This window comes from Spermophilus citellus (assembly GCF_964194105.1).
Source record: "Spermophilus citellus genome assembly, chromosome: 6".
Classification (NCBI taxonomy): Eukaryota; Metazoa; Chordata; class Mammalia; order Rodentia; family Sciuridae; genus Spermophilus; species Spermophilus citellus.
In genome coordinates, this window is record NC_138187.1 from 121394917 (window position 1) to 121415784 (window position 20868).

At 39.5% G+C, this 20868-nt stretch overlaps 1 protein-coding gene across 1 annotated transcript in view; it reads left to right on the forward strand.

Annotated features, from left to right (window-relative positions):
• The window catches only part of USH2A (usherin), a gene marked incomplete at its 3' end in the record, with an annotated part of 798897 nt that extends 779964 nt beyond the window's left edge, over positions 1-18933 (forward strand). The window contains exons 69-72 of the mRNA XM_081297837.1: positions 1755-1838; positions 5135-5379; positions 7971-8192; positions 18844-18933. Of these exons, the coding sequence (XP_081153963.1) occupies positions 1755-1838; positions 5135-5379; positions 7971-8192; positions 18844-18933 (641 nt within the window). The remainder of the gene's footprint in view (positions 1-1754; positions 1839-5134; positions 5380-7970; positions 8193-18843) is intronic.
• Positions 18934-20868: the final 1935 nt, after the last annotated feature.

Consider the following 20868-nt stretch of genomic DNA (forward strand, 5'->3'; position numbering starts at 1 on the left):
TTATAGCTCAGAGTAAATAAGGTTTTCCTTCCCATTTGCTGCCTGATGCACTGCAGTTAGCATTTCCAGGGGAGAGCGCTGCTTCTAGGTGACTTGAGCGTCCCTGGGAAGCAATAAGAACTGAGGGCAGGTCGTTCATGAGAGAAATAGCACCAAGGTGTTGTCAGTGAGTATCCTAAAATCATGTACTTCTAGGGCTAACAGGAATTTTCTTGCTGTATGTCCAGACAGCTCTATCAGCCAGTGACCACCTCTACCTCTTAAGAATCCTGCTAGGCACAGTAATCCTAGCGCATGCCTGTAATCCCATTGGTTTGAAAGGCTGAGGCAGGAGGATCAAGAGTTCAAAGCCAGCCTCAGCAAAAAATGAGGCGCTAAGCAATTCAGTGAGACCCTGTCTCTAAATAAAATACAGAACAGGGCTGGGATGTGGCTCAGTGGTTGAGTGCCCCTGAGTTCAATCCCCAGTACCCAAACCAAAGAAAAACCCTGAGTAAGGGGTTTCCTTAATTTCCTTGATATCAGTACCAGTTCCCTGTGGTCTGAACTCCTTCTCCCTCTTGAATTGTATGTCCTTTCTTTGTGTTTTCAGTCTTATTAAATTGAAATGATGAAAAGCTTTTCAAGGTATAGGATTTTCCAGTAATTAACATGGTCACAGGACCAAGAGATTGGAATAATTTCAAGCAATCTGGATTCATACAATAAATTGATCAGGGAAGTTTTCAGTTTTGATTTACTTGAAAATGCTATGTTTATTTTGGCTAGAAGGTGGAGGGAAAAAAAATGAGCTCCTGCATTGTGTTCATAGTATTTGAAATTTAATAACAGTTTTACAGTGATTCAGCTACACTATCCATTCATGGTTACAGCTCTTAGGCAGCTTGTGATGAGAAGATGGCCTGACAGTTGGAAACTCTGGATTCTATGTGACCAGGCCTCTAGCCATCTACGTGAGCGCGCAAGAGTTGCAGGTTATGCAAGAGGAATTTAGATCATGTGATTTCCATGATCCCTTGTGAGCTTTCCTGTTGAGTAAGAAACTCTGGGTCACTGAGTGGAAGACACAGCTGAGGGTTTTAAAGGACCAAGCTTAAGGAATATGGAGAACAAGATACATTTGTCTATTATTCTTTACTCCACTGATAATTCTTTTCCTTTGCTGTATAAACTCTCATCTTCTTTAGCTCTATTACATATGGATATGCTATTATTACACTAATCATAGCTCTTTTTCTGGATGACATTTTAATTAGAAATAAGTTTGCATATTAGATGTTAGTCAGCTTTTCTGTCACTTTAACAAATCAGCTTATAAAGAGAAAAGGTTTATTCTGGCTCACAGTCTGGGAGGTTCCAGTTCTTGTCCATTGGCCCTATGGCTTTGGGCCTATGGCTGGGGAACACATCATGGTGTGAGAATGTGGTGAAGCAAAACTGCTCACCTTGACCAGGAAGCAAAGAAGAGTGAGATTGGAGCTGGGGTCCCACAACCACCTTAAGGGCACAGCCTCAGTGACCTGAAAGCCTCCCACTAGGCCCCATCTCTTAAAAGTTCCACCATGTCCCAGTTTGTGCCCCCTTTGGGTCTTTGGGGGAACTTCAACATTTATACTATGGTATTAGGTAAAACCCCACAACTGAAATCCTGGTTTCTGAATTTTGTGGACTGACACCCTGCTGCTTTAAAAGAAAGCCCCCTATTTGTAGGTGTTAAATATCTGAGTCATTTACTAGTTCTTCCTTTTGTCTAGCCTTCTTTTTCCAGGTCATCTGTACTACGGATGTGGGAAGTGTTAAGACACCATTGGTCCAATATGATACCTCTACTGGATTTGGTAAACATTTAATTCAAGTTGTATATAATGTATTTTCCTCAAGCATGTGTACATTTGTATGTGTTTATGCTTAGATTTATTGCATGGATTTTATGGAAGGAATTGAGTGTTATAAATTTTTTTAAGTCCTCATGGAACCTCCATTAGGTAAGGAGCGAAGATAGACTTTTAACATGTCAAATCACTGAACTGTAAATGTGGAAAAGACCCGAGAGATCTGACTAAACTTGTCCCCTGACCACAAATCTTGTTTAAAGAGTTTTATGACTTTGTGTACAAAAAAAAAAAAAAAGTATTGCATAGAGAAAGTCTGAGGAAAGAGAGATGGGAGGAGAAATTTGATCCAGTCGGTGTTGATCCTAAAGGTTATATTCTGGATTCAGTGCCTAAAATGGCAAATTGGAGAAATTTCCATCCATATCTTTTTTAAAAAGATTCTGACTTCCTATTAATATACCAAGTAATATAGCTGAAGAGAAGAAATTGTAATTTTTAAGGAGCAAATTTTAAATTTAGTTCTACCCACAACCCTTGAATCTAACCTATGTAGTACTTCGTAACTTCAAAAGGCAAGTTAGAGAAATGGAAAAATCATTTCCATTAGAGCAGGGTTGGGACTGATACCTTATTTTAAATTAATGCTATATCAAATTTGTTGGCACGTACACTCTTTTGTCCCCAAATAAACATGTCTCCAAATTCTGAAACACAGGTGACCATACTTATTCTTATGAAAAACAATTTCAATCTGTAAAATATCATTCTATATTTCCAACTTTACACATCTGGGTGCCACATAAAATTTCTTACAACTAATAGGAGTCCTCCCATACTCTTTATCTCATTTAATTTAATAGAGACTGTGAGAGACAAAAGACCTCATTTGGAGTTCTTTTAGCAACTCTAGTCTTTTCCCAAGTGGATGATAGAGGTCAGGAATCTATCCAGAAATGGTCTGCAAGCTTCTTGCTAAGATGTCAAGTCCAATGTGACTTTTTCTATTGACTCGTGGCCCAGGACTTTTTCTCTAGCCAGAGTTCTCCATGTCAGTGGACATCAGCATCACCTCAGTGTGCTTGTTTCTTGCAGTTTCCCAGCCCCTAGGAGAAATCCAGAATCTCAGGTTGAGGTGTCTACTTTAAGTCCTACCCAGTGATTCAGACACAGGGGCCCAGGACCACATGGTGGCCAATACCCCCTCCCACAGCAACCTCTGAGAAGGGATTTACTTGACACTGCTTGTGTGTTGGGGTTTTCTTTGCAGTTGAAGCCCAGGCACTGGAGTCCCATCCCCTGACCACTGAACCTCCCACTTGATGCCCAAGTGCCGCCCCTTAAAGTCAGTGGGTACTTTGGAAAGGAAAAAAAAGGGAAGGATAGCGATACCATCCTAACTTTGAGCTCTTTATAAAAGAGGAGGAACAGCTCATCAGCTCCTGAATATAAATTGAGTTTTCCATTGCTGAGCAGAGCAGTGAACGGTGGCTCTCGTGTCTGGAGGCTGGGCTCTGGGCAGAGCTAAGGGAAGGAACTCTGAGGACTGTGCAGATTCCAAGATGTGGTGCCTAGCTGATACCCATGGTCAGATTTAATTTTTGTAATAGAACTTCTGAAATGTTCCTGTTTATTGCCTGAAGGCAGCCTCCAAGCAGGAAAGAGGCAGAGACCTCATTTCCTTCTGCTGGTTCTGAGCCTGACTCCCTTTTGAGGTTTCCCTCAGGCATGCCGCCCTCCATTCCCCTGCACACTCCCAAGCAAGGGGCCCACTGAGCCCATCAGATCAGTTTCTGGAATTCCAGCCTGGTGCCACACATAGAGGAAACTCAGCTCTTCTTACAAGTAACCAAGGTTTGTTTGTTTTTAATCTGACAACACTCATTGGTTCCTAATGAGGCCAATTCCCTCTTATTGGGGCTTGATCAGAGCTTTGGCTTTATGTCAGAGATGAGGAAGTCTCGGCCCAGGGAGTGAGAGTAACTTTCTAAACTATAGAGCCGATCAGAGGTAGTTTTAGGGTTACCAAAATTTAAAGTTTAAAAGTTCGAACTTTAGTTGTGGTCACTCACTCTCCATCCCTTAGGTACCTCCACCCCAATTTAAAAAAACTCTACCCTTTAGCCTTCTTCTGAGAATATGGATATGAGGTACTGGTAAGCCCACAAAGTCCTTGAGGGGCTGAAATTGGGGGAGTCCGATCTAAGGGTGAGGAAACATTTTTAACTCTGTCTGTCCTTCTGCCTAGGGCCCCATGAAGCTCTCAGGCTCACGGCTGCATACCTGTCTGGGCAATTTATACACAGGCTTCTGAGCTGGCCCTGAGGCAGAAGTTGATCTCTAAGACCCCCCTTCTGCTTAGTTTGCCAAACTACTTTATGCTATTCTGCAGGAATCCCTGGGAGCCTTTCTCCTACATGCCCCAACTTCCAGTTTCCCCCACCCCATTCACAAGACTGGACCATCCCACTACTGCCCACCCTTCATCCCTGGAAAGCCCCTAGCCTAGGACCTGGCACAGGGTAAATGCTCATTACCTGTGATCTAATTTTATTAGCCTCCTGTGCAGAGAATCATGTCACAACGCCTTTGAACACACGAACAGAAATCAGGGATAAGCAGTTCCACTGCTTACAGGAATTCTTTCATAGGAAGCTTTTTCTAGTGCACATAAGTGATGGTGTGCAGAGCTTTTGCTGTTTACCAGAGAAGCCAGGGGTCAAGAACTGTAAAGATGACCTGTGAGTAAGCACAGACGGTTCACATCACAATGGAAAATGGGATCTCATGTCTCAAATTCCAGTTTGGCTGAAACTTCTCAGGAATGGGGCTGCTAAATGAAGTGAGGGGGAGTTGGACATTCACAGCATGGACAATGTATGTGTCTCTGCTGCAGTAACCCTGGGAAGAACTCATTGCTCAAGAAAAGAGTGACACTCCCAATGATATATAGCCATGAGAGAGACCACCCTCAAGGTTATTTTGGTAAAAAGTGCTACATGACAACTCTCTTTTCAGAGACTTGCCAAGGTGGCAAGTTCCATCCTAAATGGCCAGGCTAAGAGTATCAGTTTCATCTCTGGGGGGGCTGTAAGGTGCTAGTTACTACCCAGTAACACCCTGAGCCCTCACTGCAGGCTGCACACAAGCACAAACAATGAACATGCTCCAACAGGCACATTGCTTTCAACTCCTTTCACATTTATTATCAAGTAACAGGGCCAGAGATCACAAAATTACCTTCTAATATAATGTTTCCCTTTTCTTTCTGGGTTTTTTTTTTTTTTTTTTTTTTTTTGCAGGCCTGGTGCTAACAACTCCTGGAGAAAAGAAAGGATCAGGGAGCAAAAGCGCAGAGTTCTACAGCGAGCTGTGGTTCATTGTGCTAATGGCGATGCTCGGCTTGATCTTGTTAGCCATCTTTCTGTCCCTGATACTACAAAGAAAAATCCACAGGGAACCGTATATTAGAGAAAGGCCCCCCTTGGAACCTCTTCAGAAGAGGATGTCTCCATTGAGCGTCTACCCACCAGGGGACACCCATATGGTATGTGTGGGAAGGCTTGGCCCTTTCCAGGTCTCTAGGCAACTTGCTTTTATTTTCCCCTTGGGGAAATATTCCCACAGCTACACTTTCAAAGAACAAGATTACAGTTATGTTTCACTCAGTGCGGGAACCAAGAGAGACTTACCCTAGAACAGCTTCCTCATCTTTGGCTATCCATTAGAATCACCTGGAAGCTTTAAGAGCAATACCATTGGCTGGGAGTGTAGCTCATTGGTGGAGCATATTGTTTAGCACATGTGAGGCTTTCAGTTCAAACTCTAGCACCAAAACAAACAAAAGCAAAATAAGCATTATCCAGAAAGTGTGATGATTTTTTATTGGTCTTGGGTGGGGCCTAAGGATTGGTATTACTTTTTTTTTTCCTTTTACTCCAGAAGTGATTTTATTGTGTAACCAGGAAAAAGTAGTTCTGCTTTATAGCTGGAAGTCAGGATGGAGCCCAGAGGCTATTATGTGACTGTGTAATTTGGGAGGACTGGAAATAAAAATGGGAGAGAGGGAAGATGTACTAGAGGTGCTCAGTCTGTCACCAGGCCAAGTCACCTGAGGCCACGGAGAACAGATGGCTCTTCATAGTTCCAGACCATCTACTCCCAAGAGAGGTCAGGGGTAGGGTGAGAGCCCCACCCATGGGACAAGAGAAAAAAAAAAAAAGGTCTGTTCCTGTATACCCTTTAGCATTAGGGAAAAGCACAGTGGCACCCAACTGTAAATTTTTGCTAAATGTCTAGACTCAGGAGAAGAGTGAAAGGACTGGCTAGCTACCTGGGGCTCTAGGCCCAGAGAAAGGGCTCATCTTCCACAGTGAGGCTGTTCACAACAGCCCTGGAGGGTAAGCAGAAGTGAAATTTGGGTGTCCCAAGGCACCAGGCAGCATTTCCTGCAACCCCTTCAATCATAATTTAATCATTAGCAGTTGAAAAAATGTACCTGCATGTCTAGTTTTTAAAAACAGTTTTAAACCAAACTTCTCTCACAAAGTTGGAGACATGAGCCAGAGTACAATATGCATTGGTAGAAGGAATACTCATTGGGACCAGAATCTCCTCACCTCCTCAGAATTGGGGGTGGATGGATCCAAATAGGAACAAGCTGGATTCACCCACACAGTTCCCCAGAGTGATCTTCTTTGCACTTGTGCAGGTGAAGGGCACCTGCACCACACATAGTCCCTCCTCTCCTCTGACACACTCTGCCTTCAGTGCTGCTGTCACCTTTTCCCATGCATCCTTGCCCTCTGATCAGGTAAGGTACCCTTTGCACATCAGAAACAAACTGGCAAAAGGACTTTTCTTCACTCTGAATAAAGATATAGATAGGAGTGCCAGTTGGAGAATTTTTTGTGTTTTATTAACAATTTTCAAGGTCACAGTATATAGTATGGCTAAGTTCATGTGCTGGTTTTACTTGCAATTTAATTACCGGCTTGAAGATCCTTTCTCTGCAATACTAAACAAATAATGCCAATGGCGTTCACCTTGGATCTACATGCAATTAATTTCCACCCACTATGTGGTCTTAATTGCAAAACCTGAATATATATATATGCATATATATATATATATATGTGTGTGTGTGTGTATGAATATATATATATATATATTCATACACACAAATATGTATGAGAATGATTTTATATATATATATATATATATATATATTCATACACACAAATAGTATGAGAATGATTATGCTGTACTTGGAAAAACAATTTATTTAAAAGAGTTTTAAACAAGGACTGATGCATCATTTTTTTCAGTTTGACTCTGTGGCTGATATATCTGATGTGTCCAGCAGTGTCACTCTAAAAAGTTACACCATGCACTTTGAGGTACCTTTGTGTGTTGCATGAATGCATGATCTTTTGCATGGTGTGTTTGTTGACTGCCCCAATAAAAAGCAGGAAAATTCCATAGATTGGACAGTTAATTTGGAACCTCTGGACCTTGAGAGCAGCTAGACTTTACCTTATGGTACCTTCTAGGTCCTATCCTAAACATGGAACAACTTTGTCTTGCTGATGTTAGTGTTACCATCTGACATGATTTATTTTGGAGGGTGGAACCTTATAACAAGGGGAACTACAGGGCATGAGAAAAGAGAGACGGAGAAGTCGATTTTGTTACATAAATCCAGGACTTACTTCTAAAGTGAAATACAAACTGTGTTCACCCAGTAGGCAATCAGGGTAGAACATTATTCACCTGTTCTGCTCTGGGAAGGGGCACTCTTCAGGCAGCTGCTGGGCCAGCACGCATGAAGGGATTACCTTGTAACCCACCCTCCATGCCCCGCTGTGTGGCAAACCCTTGCCTCACAGAGAACAGCAGGGGCACCAGTAGGTGCTGTAGGTGCCAAGAGCACTGGCCATCTAGCACCAGAGTTGACTTATCCTTTCACATTACTAAGAAACCAAGCCACAGAGTTCCCAGGGCTCACACTTCGAAGTTCCCTAGGACAGTCTGTAGACAGCAGTTCCTTTCAATGACATCCTGTGAGTTGCAATTCTCTGTCTGATTTCAAACCCATTTTCTTTACCTGTTAATCACTACCAGTAACTTCCTTTTCAGGGATTAGCTGATACCAAAATTCCCCGATCTGGGACACCTGTGAGTATTCGGAGCAGCCGGAGTGTGTCTGTACTGAGGATCCCAAGTCAAAGCCAAGTCAGCCAAACTTATTCCCAGGGCTCTCTCCACCGCAGTGTTAGCCAGCTCATGGACATGCAGGACAAGAAAGTCTTGGTTGATGACGCGCTGTGGGAAACCATCGTGGGCCACAGCAGTGGACTGGTGAGTTGATTCCCTCGCCAAGTCTTTGCTAAACATCCCAGAGAGACCTTGGTGAAGACAGGGCCCAAAGCTTCCTGTCCTCTAAATGCTGCCCCTCAGCATTGGGTGCATCCCTCTGAGCACATGCCATTTGTGAGTGAAGGACTTGTTTACTAGTGCAATGGCAACTGTTTGATAAGCTGGGGTAGAGTTGGGTCTTCTTCTTCAGATATACAACAGATGCTCAAAAATAATTAGATAAAGCCAAGTGCTGTGGCACTTGCCTGTAAGTCCAGCGGCTTGGGAGGCTGAGTCAGGCAGATCATGAGTTCAAAGCCAGCTCAGCAACTTAGTGAGGCCCTAAGCAACTTGGGGTGATCCTGTCTCAAAATAAAACATAAAAAGGGCTGAGGATGTGGCTCAGTGCTTAAGAGCTCCTGGGTTCAATCCCTGGTATCCCCCTACCCCCAGCAAAAAAAAAAAAAAAAATTTAGATAAATACATAAAAAATAGATCCAAAGCAACAGGCTTGTAGGTGCAGGCTGAGGTGAGTGCAGATCAGTGGAATTCAATAGTAGAGAAATGGAAACCTTATAAAATACAGAGGCCTAGGCCTGTAGCATAGCAAGAGAAACAAATAGCCCAGCACCTGCCCTCCTGGGGCTGTCTCCCCTCCACAGGGATAGAGGTGATAGAGGGAGTCCCAGCAGGCTCTATCAGCCCAGTTCCTGGCGATCCTAGCTCTTGGAAAGTTTTGTGGCCCTTGCAGATTTACAGACTAAATAGATAAAGGGCCTGAAATCTGACTAGTAGTCTGGCTGTGGAAAAGAAATTCATGTCATCTCCCTGTGAACCCCCAGGCTAGTGTTCTGTAGCCAGGAGCTATCTTGAGTCTAAATTGTCCAAATTTAGACTGGCTTTTGGAGTCAGAAACTCCTGCATATTCCCATCTCTGTGACCCACACACACTTCACTGTACTGACTCAGTGGGTGGCTGCCTCATAGATTTGGTTCAGGGGAGTGACGGACACAAATGTACTGAGAGTGCTACACACAGGGTGGGGGGCGGTGTGGGGGTGTTGTGATGCAGACAAGAATTGAGAGTGCCCTCCTTAAGAACTGGGTGATCAGGGAGCCTGGCCTCTGTGACCAGTTACATGGCCAGTCACTTGTGGTTCAGCATGGGTGCTAGAATCCTCTCCCAGTAACACACAGAGCTCCTGTTGCTAACAAGGTAAAGAAAGAACTCTGTCCACTGCTGTCCCACCCAGAGGCATGCTGGGGAATATCTAAGCAATGTGACTTCAGCCCTAGCTGTGGCCCCACACTGAGGCTCTTGGAGCCTAAGAAGGTCTGGAGAGAAACTTTGCACAGTACCAGTTGTGCTGTCTCTGGCACTCTCCGGTGAGCACCTTAGCTGAGAGGAATTTTACATGGCCCCGGCTGGACCCGCTCTCATTGATCTCATAGGATTGAAATAATATGGGGAGAGGGAGAAACACCCTCAAGGCCACCACCCCTCCTCCCAAGGCAAGCATAGCTGGGGGGGCTTGAGAATCTGTGCCTGGACAGGCATGCCCACAGCTGCAGCCGAGTTATTGTTGTAAGGATAGATGAGGCCAGGCACCAAAGATAGCAGTTAACAGTTCTAGTTGGCTGCAGCCAGGTTCAGAGGGCACAGCTTTTGCTGTAATTAATCAGTCCCCTGAACCCCGAGTTCAGGTAGTTTCAGAACTTTATATCCAGTATGTAAGGGGAGGGGCTCAGAAGTTCACAGTCTGCAGAAGTTCACATAAAAGCAGCTTTTTCTTTCACTGTTCTGGGCAAGTTAACTCTTCAAGGACAACACCTGAGAAGGGGAGAGCTTCCCCCCTCTCTTTCCTCCCCCTGCTAGTTGTTACCATGGGGCCCAATTGGTAACTTAAAAATGTAGCCCAGCTCAAGGCCAGAGGTCTTGTTTGCACATTTCTACAAACTACTATACTGGATATGTTTGTGAAAAGCTAGTAAGGGGGTGTCCAGAACCTGGAGTGCTGGTATCCTCCCAGCAAGTCTAATCAGAGGCCAAGTGCTCCAGGCTCCTCACCATTACCAGAGCAGCCAACACCAGTGACACGTTAAGAGCCAATATCAATAGTGCCTGAGGAAACCCCTATCCCCCACAGGAGCTACCACTTCCCTTGTAGGAATAACCATACAGAATACACCCCACACAGTTGAATATCTATGCCACACCTCTACCACGCGGCCTGCACAGTGGTTTCATTAATGAGGTTCTAGGCATAAAGTTAGTTAGAAGAGATCGAAATAAAACACACAGACAGTTACCTTATTTATATTGCTAGGTCCGAGATGGCTCCCCTCTCTGGTTCCCTCCTCTAACTGCCCAGCAGGGCAGCAAGGATTACTCAGGGCTAGCAGGAGAGAGAGAGTGAACCTTTTATTGGGGAACAAGAGATTCAGGGGAGAATTCCATCCAATGAAAGTTGAGGGGGGACCGCACTCCAAGGTCAGGGTCAGTGATTGGGTCCCCGGGGTCAGTGGTCAGGCACACCCCCACACGGATGGGCTCTCTCATCAGGAAAGGGTCGGGAAAGCTTCGACAGAGCCAAAGCGCCTCAGGCCCTTAACGGGAGTCACCCAATCACGTGTTAGAATGGCTTCCCACACACACCTACCTGCTCTGCTAGGTTCACCACTCTCATATAACCCACAAGAAGAGTGCGTCTCTCCAACTCCAGTATAGGACACGCTGGGCACATTTACTAATCACAGCCAAAGAAGCTACAGGGAGTAGCTTCAGTACCTAGCTGAAAATAAACTCAGTGTGTAACAAGCTGATACTCCATGATACATCCTAGGAGGAAACTACTTATTAAGAAATGTGGTGAAGATATCATTTCACTACATGTGCAAATTTTAACACAGGAACATAAAATATGAAAAAAGCAATATGACACCAACTAAAGTTCATAATTTTCTAGTAATAGATTCCAAAGATAGATATCAAAGTGGATGAAATTCTTAAATTAAGAATTCAAAAGAACAATTTTTAAAAACTTCAGTCAGATCCCCCAAAATACAGATAAACTGAATGAAATTAGGAAGACAATGCAGATAATGAAATTTTTAGTAGAGATTCTGAAAAAGAATCAATCAGAAATGAAGAGCTCTACAAGTCAAATAGAAAATTCAGTTAAAAGCCTTAATAGACTAGATCAAGCAGAACAAAGAATATTGGAACTTGGAAGAAAGGAGACAGATATTTTGCAATACATATATGAACAGAAAAATATATACGTGTGTATGTATGTGTGTATGTGTGTATACATGGAAAATATGTATATATTTTTCAAAAGAATGAAGACAGCATACAAGATCTTTGGACATCATTAAGAGATCAAACATCTGATTCATCAACATACCCAAAAAGGAAGAAATAAAGATTATGGGCATAGAAAACCTATTCAATTAAACAGTAGCAGAATATTTACTTGCTACTGGGAAAGAGGTGCATATCCAGGTACAGAATGCTTACAAAACTCCAAATTGACATGATCAGAAAAGATTCTTACCATGATATGTTAAACTGTCAAAAGTACAGGACAGAGAAATAATTTTTAAATCTGTAAGAGAAAAGTGGCAACTCACATTTAAGGAAAATCTCATTAGATTCTCAGCAGAAAACCTATAGCTCAGAAGCCATGAATGATGTATTTCAAGTCATGAAAGAAAAGAAGTGCCAACCAATGTTGTTATACCCAGCAGGGCAATCTTTCAGAATTAAAAAAGAAATAAAATCCTTTTTTTATTGGTTGTTCAAAACATTACAGAGCTCATGATATATCATCTTTCATACATTTGACTCAATTGGGTTATGAACTCCCATTTTTTCCTCAAATACAAATTGCAGAATCACATGGGTTACACACTCACGTTTTTACATAATGGCATATTAGTGACTGTTGTATTCTGCTACCTTTCCTATCCCCTACTATCCCCCTTCCCCTCCCCTCCCATCTTCCCTCTGTACCTCATCTGCTGTTCTTCAATTCTCTCCCTTGTTCCCCCCCCCTTTCCCGTCACAACCTCTTATATGTAATTTTGTGTAACATTGAGGGTATCCTACCATTTCCATGTTTTCCCTTCTCTCTCCCTTTCTCTCCCCCCACTCGTCTCTGTTTAATGTTAATCTTTTCCTCATGCTCTTCCTCCCTGTTCTGTTCTTAGTTGCTCTCTTTATATCAAAGAAGACATTTGGCATTTGTTTTTTAAGGATTGGCTAGATTCGCTTAGCATAATCTGTTCTAATGCCATCCATTTCCCTGCAAATTCTATGATTTTGTCATTTTTTAGTGCTGCGTAATACTCCATTGTGTATAGATGCCACATTTTTTTTTTATCCATTCATCTATTGAAGGGCATCTAGGTTGGTTCCACAGTCTAGCTATTGTGAATTGTGCCGCTATGATCATTGATGTGGCAGTATCCCTATAGTACGCTCTTTTAAGATCCTCAGGGAATAGTCCGAGAAGGGCGATAGCTGGGTCAAATGGTGGATCCATTCCCAGCTTTCCCAGGAATCTCCATACTGCTTTCCAAATTGGCCTCACCAATTTGCAGTCCCACCAGCAGTGTACAAGTGTACCCTTTTCCCCACATCCTCGCCAACACTTATTGTTGTTTGACTTCATAATGGCTGCCAATCTTACTGGAGTGAGATGGTATCTTAGGGTGGTTTTGATTTGCATTTCTCTGACTGCTAGAGATGGTGAGCATTTTTTCATGTACTTGTTGATTGATTGTATGTCCTCCTCTGTGAAGTGTCTGTTCAGGTCCTTGGCCCATTTGTTGATTGGGTTATTATCTTATTGTTTAATTTTTTGAGTTCTTTGTATATTCTGGATATTAGGGCTCTATCTGAAGTGTGAGGGGTAAAAATTTGTTCCCAGGATGTAGGCTCTCTATTTACCTCTCTTATTGTTTCTCTTGCTGAGAAAAAACTTTTTAGTTTAAGTAAGTCCCATTTGTTTATTCTTGTTATTAACTCTTGGGCTATGGGCGTCCTATTAAGGAATTTGGAGCCCGACCCCACAGTATGTAGATCGTAGCCAACTTTTTCTTCTATCAGATGCAATGTCTCTGATTTGATATCTAGCTCCTTGATCCATTTTGAGTTAACTTTTGTGCATGGCGAGAGAAAGGGATTCAGTTTCATTTTGTTGCATATGGATTTCCAATTTTCCCAGCACCATTTGTTGAAGATGCTATTCTTCCTCCATTGCATGCTTTTAGCCCCTTTATCAAATATAAGAAAGTTGTACTTTTGTGGATTGGTTTCTGTGTCCTCTATTCTGTACCATTGGTCCACCTGCCTGTTTTGGTACCAGTACCATGCTGTTTTTGTTACTATTGTTTGTAGTACAGTTTGAACTCTGGTATTGCTATACCTACAGGTTTAATGCGATGCCAATCAAAATCCCAACGGCATTTCTTGTAGAAATAGATAAAGCAATCATGAAATTCATATGGAAAAACAAAAGACCCAGAAAAGAAATAAAATCCTTCTGAGATAAGCAAAAACTAAGGGAATTCAAACCACAAAACCAGCCCTTCAAAAGATGCTTAAAGGAGTCCTATATCCAGAAGCAGAAGATACCATCATGATAGCATGTGAAAGGACACATACCTCCAGACGAGTAGATATACAAATGAGAAACAGAAAAGAATAAAACATTATTAATATAATAAACCATTAAACCACAAAGATGAAAAGAGGAAGACTCAAAGAATATTCAAAACCAGAAGAAAATCAGCAAAAAGACACCCAATTTTATAACAGTTGAGGATTTCATTACCCTACTTTCACCAATGAGTGCCTACGTTAGAAAATTTTTTAAAAAAGATTTAACCTAATGTTGCATCTCAAAGTCTTAGAAAAGCAAGAATAAACCACACCTAAGATTAGAAGAAAAGACATAATAATGATCAGAGCAGAAACAAATGAACTAGAGTCTAAGAGAATACAAAAGATCAGTGAAATGAAGAGCTGGCTCTTTAGACAAACCTTTAGTCATATTAACCAAAACCAACCAACCAAACCAAAATAATAACAAAAAAAGACCCAAATAAATAAAATTATAGGTGAAAAAAATTCAAAAGATTATTTTAAAAAATTATATGCTAAGAAATTGGAAAACCTAGAAAAAAAATGAACAAATTTTTGGACACATAAGACCTACCAAAATTTAACCATAATACAAAATAGCCTGAATAAGCCGAAAACAAGTAATAATACAAACTTAGCAATAAAAAGTCTCCCAGCAAATAAAAGTCCAGAATCAGATGGCTTCACCTCTTAATTTTACCAAAATTTTGAAGAACTAAGACATGATAAGGACATACACACAAAAGAAATTTGTAGACTAGTATCCCTGATCGACAGATATAAAAATTCTCAACAAAATACTTGCAAATTGAATTCAAAAGCATATCAGAAAGATCATACAACATGATCAAGTTGATTTAATTCCAGGAATAAAAGATGGGTCAAAATACACAAATGAGTAAATATAATAATCACATAAACAGAATGAAGTAAAAAAGTTACATGATCTCAACAGGTGTAGAAAAAGCATTTGATAAAACCCAATGTCCCTCCATTATAAAAGCCCTAAATAAATTAAGTAGAGATGGATCATTTCTGAACATAATAAAGGCTATACGTGACAAACCCATAGCCAACATCATGCTGAATGAGGAAAAATGGAAATTATTTTCTCTAAGATCAGGATCAAAATAAGGATATCCACTCAATACAGTACTACAAATTATAGCCAAAACAATTAAAACAAAAGAAAAAATAAAAGGCATACAAATAGAAAAGGAAAAAGTCAAATTATCTCTGTTCATAGATTATATGCTTCTACACATTGAAAAACCTTAAAGACTCCATTAAAATACTATTAGAACTATTAGAAAACAAGGAGGGGGGACTATTAGGAACTGATAAGCAAATTCAGTAAAGGAGCAGTATACAAAGTCAACATACAAAAATCAGTAGCTTCTATATATCAATAATGAATTTGCAGAGAAAGAAATACCATTCATAACAGCTCCCACCCCCAAAACATAGTTAACTAAGAAAGTGAAAGACCTTTACGATGAATATTACAAAACACTGAAGAAAGAAATTAAAGAAAGCACTAAAAGTTCAAAAAGATCTCCTGTGTTCATGGATTAGAAAATTGTTAAAATGTCATACTACCCAAAGATATCTACAGATACACTGCAATTTCTATCAAAATATCCAAGACATCCTTCACACAACTAGAAAAAAAATCCTAAAGTTCACATGGAAGCACAAATGACTGAATAGCCAAAGCAATCTTGAGGAAAAAGAGTAAAGCTGGAGGCATCATAATTCGTGATTTCAAGACATACTACAGAGTCTTAGGAACAAAAACAGCAGGATAATGGCATGAAAACAGACACCTACACCAAAGGAACAGAAGTGACAACCTGAAGCCAATCCATGCGTTTATGGCCAATTGATTCTCAACAAAGTTGCCAAAAACACACAATGAAGCAAGGACAGACTCTTTAACAAATGGTAGATGACCCCATGCAGAAGACTGAAGCTTAACTGTCACTCACCCTGTACAAATATCAACTCAAAATCAATCAAAGACCTAAATGTAAGACCTGAAACTGAAATTACTAGATGAAAACAGGGGGAAACATTTCATGATACTGGTGTAGGCGATGATTTTGTGGATAGGACTCGAAATACAGAGGAACAAAAGCAAAATTCAACAGATAGGATTGATTATATCAAATTAAAAATCTTTTGCATATCAAAAGAAACAATCAGGAGATCAATGAGACCTATAGAGAATGGGAGAAAGTATTTGTCAGCCAATCATCTGACAGAGGTTTGATATCCAGAATATGCAAAGAACTCGAAAAGCTTAACAACAATAACAAAAAGTAATCCAATCTAAAATGGGCAAATAATTTGAACAGATGCTTCTCAAAAGAAGAAATACAAATGGCCAATAACTAAATGAAAAAAGGCTCAATATCATTAATAATCAGAGAAATGGAAATCAAAACTACAATTTCACCCCATTAGAATGGCTATTATCAAAGAAACAAAACATAAAAAATGCTGGAAAGGATGTGGGAAAAAAAGGAACTTATATACTGTACATTAGTATAGCCACTAATATATAGTATATATTCTATAGTCTAGCCACTACGTACAGCAATATGAAGGTTCCTCAATAAACTAAAAATAGAACTACCTATAAGATCTGTGTAATCCACTCCTGGGCATAGATCTATAAAGCATGAAGTCAGTATACAAAAGATATACTTGTATACCACATTTGTTGTAGCTAAGAAAGGGAATCAGCCCTGGTGCAAAATATGGTGTATATATACACAATGACGTATTATTTAGCCATAAAGAAGAATGAAATCCTAGCTGGGCATGGTAATACACATCTGTAATCCCAGCTACTCAGGAGACTGATATAGGAGGATCACAAGTTCAAGGTCAGCATAGACAATTTAGAAAGATTCTGTCTCAAAATAAATAAAGGCTGGGAATGTAGCTCAGTAATAGAGCATTTGCCTAGCATGTGTAAGGCCTTAGGTTCAATCCTCAGAACTGAAGGAGGGGGAAGGAAATACTGTTATTTGTAGGAAAATGAAGGGAACTAGATGACATCCTATTAAATGAAATAAGTCAAACACAGAAAGACAAGTTCTCTGTCATGTGGAAACTTAAAAAAAAAGAGAGAGAGAAAGAGACTGGAAGTAAAAGAGGATTACGAGGGACTGGGGAGGGTCCTGAAGGAAAGAGGGAGAGGGCAGAAGAAGGGTGGATGGACATGATCAATGCATAATATACACGTGTGCAGAAATATCAGTGAATTCTCTTAATCTCTATAATTATCACTAATAATTCTAAGAAAAAACAAAAATTATACATGTGAATAAACAAAGACTCAAACAGACTACACTTCACTAATTTGGGCAGAAGAGGACTACAGATACTGGAACTGGCCTAAAAGAAGACATAAAGTTCAAGCACCTGTTTTTTGTTTTTTAGTAAAACATCATTTTTTTCTAATGGTTTACTATTGGAAGAATCTTTAAACAGATTAAAAAGCCTCAGAAAAATCATGTTAGATAAGGGAGTTACTATTTATAAGCTTCACCTTTCATAAATTCAGTGCAGTGGTATAAATACTCTTTGAAAGGTAACTTCATCATTAGCTATTTGTTACGAACCCCCTAGTGGCTGAGATGAGTAAAATCCTAGAACTTTCACCAATTGTCAAAGGTGCCCAGGTGTTTGCTGGAGCATCATCAGTCCTTTGGTCTAGTTGAATATAAACAGCCAGCTAAGGATTTAACTTCTGTTCACTCCTTTGAGGTAGAATTTTTCATCTCCATTTCTTTCAACCATCTGCTTCTGCTTTTGGACTCTTCATCTTTCCCAATTTTTTACTTTTCCTTCATTGAAGAGTCGAGGACTTCTATGAACCTTTCTTGATTTGTGGAAAATAATAAAGAAAACTGGCTCGACATTCCCTATCACCATCAGAAAGTATATGTCAGTCCTTCATGCTTGTTTAGAACAATTTATCTATCTACCAACACACATATATAATAGAATCATGAACTTGAATGCCGAAAACAACATAAACTATTCAATAATTCTATTGCAGATAAAGTTTTTAAATGATAGGGATAGTTACATTAAGTTGAAACAAACAGTTGCTAAAGGATTATTTTTAGCATGTAAAATGGCAATTTTAATAGCTTAGGTGAATTAGTTAATCTTCATAAACTACAGGAGGTGTTACTATCATCTTTATCTTTATGAAAGGAACTGAAGTTTACAGAGATTAGGGACTGACCCAAAGATACACAACTAATAAGTAAAATTTGTTGTAGGGTTGAGATCTTGAAAACATCACCTTAATATAGATCTTCCTTTTGTGACTATTACACTACATTGCCATTTTTGCTTGGTTTTTATAGTACTGGTAATAGGCAGTGTGCAAAGGGATTTAATGTAGACTTTTGAACTTGCCCAGTATTTGACAAGTTTTCTGTTCATTATAAAATTATATAAACATTACTAACGCTATTCAATAAATACAAAATATGATGAGAGTAGGAAGCAATAAAGCATTATAGCTTGAATTCTGGCTCTTCTGCTTACTGTTTGAATTTAATCTTTTGTTTAAAAATTATATACACAGGCTGAGTATATAGTTCAGTTGTTAGAGTGCTTGCCTCAAGTGCACAAGGCCCTGGGTTCAATCCCCAGCACTACAAAAAAGAAAAAAAAATTATATACACACAAGTGCATAAATATCCCCTATTTACAAATGAGAGAATGAGCTTACAAAGGTTAAGATAATACTTAAAAATGACATAAACACATTTTGGGTTAGTCTGAATTTCATGTCTCTACATGATGTGGTCTTTTCAGGAGGGTAAATTTAAAGAAAGGACTGTCTTAAAGCACATCTTACTGCTAAGAATAGGATATTAAATTCTGAGTACTTTTTATATTGATAGACTTATCAATTGACAGCAGATACTACTGAGAACAAATATTGTAATCAATGATAATTGGCTTACTTTTCAGTATGTGGACGAAGAGGACCTGATGAATGCCATCAAGGGCTTCAGCTCGGTGACCAAGGAACACACCACATTCATTGACACCCAATTATGAAGAATGGAAACCTGCACAACACGGTCTGGGCCTAGGATTGCAGAGGCCCTGTGTGCCTTTACTGCTGGTTTATTACAAATGAACATAACTTAAGTGCTGAGAAGCCACTATTTGTTATTTGGGAGGTTTTTTTGAAATTATTCCCTAATAGTTAAGAAATGATGCTTTCCTGGGGTCTCAAAGTATGAAAAGTATATCTATGAAAATATTTCTTTTGATAACTTATTTTGTGTAAGATAAAGCATGTAATTTTCAGTAAGCTCTGGCAGTGGTGCATTGGCTAAATGAATAACTGGTGGCAATTTTCATATGGCCCAGAGCTGTTACAAATGAATTATGGAAGTTGCTTGTTTAAAAAGATTCTGTTGAGAGGATGTTGCTGCTGTTCCTCCAATCAGCTAATTCCGTTAGGACTGATATAATCTTGTAAGGAAATGATATCCCAATTTCAGGCCATGCTGAATCTCACAAGGAAACTTTGTACTGTTGATACTTAACTAATGATTCTAGTTAACAGCAATATATAACTTACTCTCAAACGTCTGCTCTGGCATTTACGAATCTGGAGAATCAAAGTAAACAATTTATACATTCCATTTGAACCACTGTTTTTATTTAACATATTTTACATAGTTTTGAAACTCCAAAGTACTGATTTGTGGAATTTTGTCAATTCACTGAATACCACAGGACTCTAACATCCTCAACTTTTAGCTCATTTCAAATAGAAACTACTGTTCTACCTTAGTTTGACCTATATAAAAAGTTAAAAAGTGAAACTTTATATTTGCTACTCACAACTTTGAAATTGTTAAACATATTTATGTGATTACAAAACTATGTGTTTGTATAAATGTATATCAGATACTCTCTGAACTATATACCTTCCTTCCAGAGAACTTTCAGTCTAGAGTCAGTAAGAACAGATAACATGCAATAGTACTAATTTCTATGGTTAAAATTTTTTGAAACCTGCTCAATTTGGACTGGTGAAAAAGTCCTTATAAGCAAGTCATTGGTGAAAGTACTATAATCAAGGAAAAACATTTTTTGTCATCAAAATAATATTGAAGATATTTAAATTTGTTCTGCCTGAAAAACAACGTAAGAAAACCTCTTTTTCTTGGTTTTAATACTTCCAGGAAATTATTTTCAATCTGTTATACAATAGTCTGGCAATACTTTGTAAATCTATGTCCAGAGGCAGTTTGATTTTTGCAAAGTTGAGCTGGCAAAAACTTCTGCAGGGATAACCTTACTTGTTCTGCCTAAAAACTATGAATTACCCCGGTCCAAGAGTCAAAGACTGTGAACTTTTGTAGGTACTGAGACTATCCAAAATTGTGGGAGAGCAGCTCCTGAGAATGACAAACTCCTAGACATAGCTTGCCAACTGTGTCAAAGCACACATCAGTATTAAACAGAAGTTCTCTGCCCCTTTGTTATATCTTCTATACACAAATCTGAAATGATTGTGCATAGTTGGCAGTAGAATTATATATTTTTTTTCCTCGCCAAAAGTTTATTCATAGTTTTGGCTAGTTTATGGATTTTTATTTCCATTTGCTGATTCTCGGTCCATATGTTGTTTAAAGCTAACACAAATGACCCTTCACCAAGGCTGAATGTTGACCACATAGAAGCTACCTGTCACAAATCTGTATTCTTAGTCTACAGTTCTTCAAATGGGATTTTCAAGTCACAGGTGAACTCATAAGAGTTCATTCTTGTTTTTGAAATTTAATAGATACATTCATCACTGTATAATTTTAAAGGCATAGTTCTAAAGTTGAAGAGAACACAAAACAAAACAGGAAGATTTATCTTAAATCATTCTTCACTTAATCATCTAATCACACTTTGTTATTACCCAAATTCAGTTAACTGAATTATTTACATTTGACCACCTAGGTCAGGATAAACAGCGGTTGTACA